This window comes from Morone saxatilis, unplaced genomic scaffold (genome assembly GCF_004916995.1).
Source record: "Morone saxatilis isolate NCDOM2014 unplaced genomic scaffold, NCSU_SB_2.0 Contig8, whole genome shotgun sequence".
NCBI classification, from domain to species: domain Eukaryota; kingdom Metazoa; phylum Chordata; class Actinopteri; family Moronidae; genus Morone; species Morone saxatilis.
This window is the reverse complement of record NW_023340257.1, coordinates 16,103,647-16,107,164: the sequence shown is the minus strand read 5'-3', so window position 1 is coordinate 16,107,164 and position 3,518 is coordinate 16,103,647. Positions and strand designations below refer to the sequence as shown.

Genomic DNA, 3,518 nt, shown 5'->3' with positions numbered 1-3,518 from the left:
TGTGTGGGAGTGATATAAAACTTTCAGTTACTCATAATGATCAAGAGACGGAAAAGAAGGAGACAAAGAACCTTGATAGCTTTCCATTTGGCCCTTACTGTTTATTTTCCATTCCAGACACATTTTCATGTTAGAGACTGGAATGTCTAAACAACAGCAGCTGTGAGGAGTGGCTGAAATACTTAACATGCCATTAGGAGCTGATCATTTAAAAGAAGCCAAAACAAATTTGGTGGCAAACATATTTTGGGTTTATTTTATTTTAATTCCTTTAAAATGTCTTCCAGACAGATGTGTCCAAGGACGTGTTTTTGTAGACATGCTCGGGGTACACGTTTCCACAGAAATAAAACACACAAAAAAATAAAATAAGAAATAAAATGGAAAGAAATTAGGGTGGGCCTGAACGCAAAATGATTCATATCTGTGACACAAACTCTGACAGTAAGCACACATTATCTGTTTTATGTTACTCTGCTTATGTTGACCAAAAAAGACTATGGGAGAGCAGTGCATATGTTTATGTATGTTTGTGGCTCATAAAAGAAGAGTAAAGATGGATTATTGAGCTGGTGATAAGCAGTAACCAAACACAGATCATTAAATCCACAGTTAAAGGCACCTGCAGACACAGAAGCAACAGTTAGCAATACATTTTCAGATGGAGAAACTGTTGTTTTGTAAGCCGTGTGAATTGCATTGAATAAGATAACTAGATTAAAAACAGACGGAGAGAAGAGCAAACAGGACTAACGGCGGTCTCTCCTGTAGCACCTGTGTAGTGATGGTATCAAACCACTACGCAAATATAATTGATCTTGTTGCGGTTGCTTAGCACATTAAATTGTTTTACAGCACACAAAGAAGAAGATCTGTCTGCAGCCTTTACAAGTGACAATGAAGAAATATTTCTCCTGCTGCTGCCCATCCCTGATCCCCAGCAGGGAAACTGCTCGCTTTTACCTGCTATTTGTGCTCATTGCTCTTTACATGCTGGCTGGTGCTGCCGTATTTTCTTCCTTGGAGAGACCAGCGGAGCTACAGGCTCACCTGCTCTGGGAAAGCAGGCTACAGGACTTCCGTCATGAGCACAACATTAGTTATGAAGACCTGAAATCTCTGTTGCACCATTATGAGGAGGCTAGGACTGCAGGCATCCGGAATGAACAAGGCAGAGCCCTTTGGGACATCCCTGGTGCATTCTACTTTGTGGGAACTGTAGTTTCCACCATTGGTGAGTCACTACTGGAAATATTGTAGAGTTATAGCTTTTAAAGATTAATCCACCACACCCACAAACACAAATCTGTCAACAGTGCCACGGTTATTGTAAACCATATTATAAATTACCAACCTGTAAAATGACTACATGAATTACAACTTTGTCATGATTTTACAGTTGAATGTAATGTAAAAAATGTCAAAAGTTAACTTAATACACTGATAAATACAGTCATTTTCACAAATTACTCCATTACCCTGTGAAGGTTGTATGTGATTGCTGTAGCCTAAGTGTTACACCAGATAGAAACATATAAAATAGAGGCCAGATGTTCAGCATGTCTATATACAGTGAGAACCCTTTGACATCCAATCAATACCACATCCAAGTCATACAAATTTATAACAATTTCACACAATTTAATTAACTAATCATATGAACCTAATTAGACAGGGCATATGAAGCTATATTGATTTGGTGAGGCCCAAGGGAGAGATCGTTCCATCAAAATTAATATTTCACCTGAACCTATAGAGGACAAACATGTCTTCAAGATAAAAAGGAAGCCAGCCTCATCTCTGAGAATCAATTTACAGCCTTCACACTGTATGCACTATCTTTAGGCGTTCCTCGTCATGGTACAAATGGCACTAAGCCCAATCAATTTCCTTTTCACAACAACATCCGTATTTACTGACTGTAATCATCTCATGATGTAACTGTGCACCTGGGATTTGTGAGATTTCCTGGTGAACTGTTATGTTTTCAAAGGCCAAACATTAGACATTTCATATGACTCACAATGGTTTCCTCCTTAATGAGTCGTTCCTTCCCCCTTCCAGCACATTGTGACGAAAATATTTACTTACTTGATGCGCATGAAAGATAAATCTTTTTTAATAATGTTTACTTTAATGTTCAAGCAAAGTGTGATGTAAGACATAATCTTTCAATATGATGAAAAAGTTATTTTTCTATGTAACTGAGTGTGTTTGTTTACCATGGGTGGTAAAACAAGACAGCCAGCTGCACATGGGCACTGCAGTGTATGGTAACATGACATTAAAGTGAACTGTTAACACGCACATGACACCACACTGACCTTATGAACGTCATAGTTTTATTCTCATCTGGGAATATTTTAATTCACTTCCACTGGCCTTCATCAATCTAAGAGAGGATACAGTGGGTGAAACTACAGGAAGAGGATATGAGGAATTCATATACAACACATGGAAGGAAGGACATAATACTGTTCATAATTATTTTTATATTATTTTTAGTAATTGTGAATAATTAATGGTTTGCTGCACATTAAGGAGACAACGCTCACAAAGAAATTTAACAAATGACAAAAATAGTGTAATAATCAATTAAATTCAAAAACTTTATTCATCCCCAAGGGAGAATTTTGTGGCAGGGTTAATGTTAAGATGGACAAACAGTGACCATATGGCAGAGATACAACAGTGAGAATACTGTATGTGTCAAGCAGCTAGAAGATTACTTTAATTTTTTTAATTGCTTTCAGTGAGTGACAAGTGAAGGCAGCCTTTATGAAAAGACTTCCTTCTCCTGTGTGTTTGAATTAAAATCCAGTACAGTCATTATCAAAACCAGGGGAAGGAGGGAAGCTTCAACCTCCGCCACTTCAGGAAGGGAACATTTTTATGGCACATTACCAGCCAGTCTGTTATTCTCATGTCTGCTTGGCATCCCCGATCCTTTGAAAAAGCTGACCTGCTTTTTCCTGCCCGAACTTTTACTCTATGGGTTTCTGAGCCATAGTCCTGGCAACAACAAATAATGCCACCATTCAGTGTGCAGTCTGAGTGGGCCTAAGAATGTTTTTTTCTGATACAGTTGCAAGAATGGAATTTACTGGATTACTGCATAAATTGGTCATAAAATGTGTTATGATCTTTATCTAAGTCACAACAGAGCTCTCAGTTCTCTAAAAACACCTTGATGTTCATCAGTCCACGTTAAGGCAAATTGTCTATAAATGGTTAGAGTAAAGTTCAGAACTGTTGCTACTCTCCCTAGGAGTGGCTGTCCTGTACAGAGGTAATGTAATCTACGATACGTAAAACACTAAACAAGAACATTGGTTAATGTTGTGGTTTAATTTTTCTTGTCTCAATGCATCTCAATTGATGTCTATTGGTGACGTCTAACGTCTGATAACAGGTACTCATAATAACACATTTGATGCCCAACTATACCTGAGAAAGCCTTTGGAATGTGCTTAGCTCATGGCACAATGAATAACATCTCTCCTAACTAGGGTGAGACA

General features: G+C 38.0%; 1 protein-coding gene across 1 annotated transcript in view; it reads left to right on the top strand.

The window, feature by feature from the left end:
• The first annotated feature begins 897 nt into the window (after positions 1 to 897).
• si:ch211-261a10.5 (potassium channel subfamily K member 13) overlaps positions 898 to 3,518 on the top strand; it is a 7,006-nt gene continuing 4,385 nt past the window's right edge. Inside the window, exon 1 of the mRNA XM_035680462.1 lies at positions 898 to 1,234. Coding sequence (XP_035536355.1) covers positions 898 to 1,234 — 337 coding nt within the window. The remainder of the gene's footprint in view (positions 1,235 to 3,518) is intronic.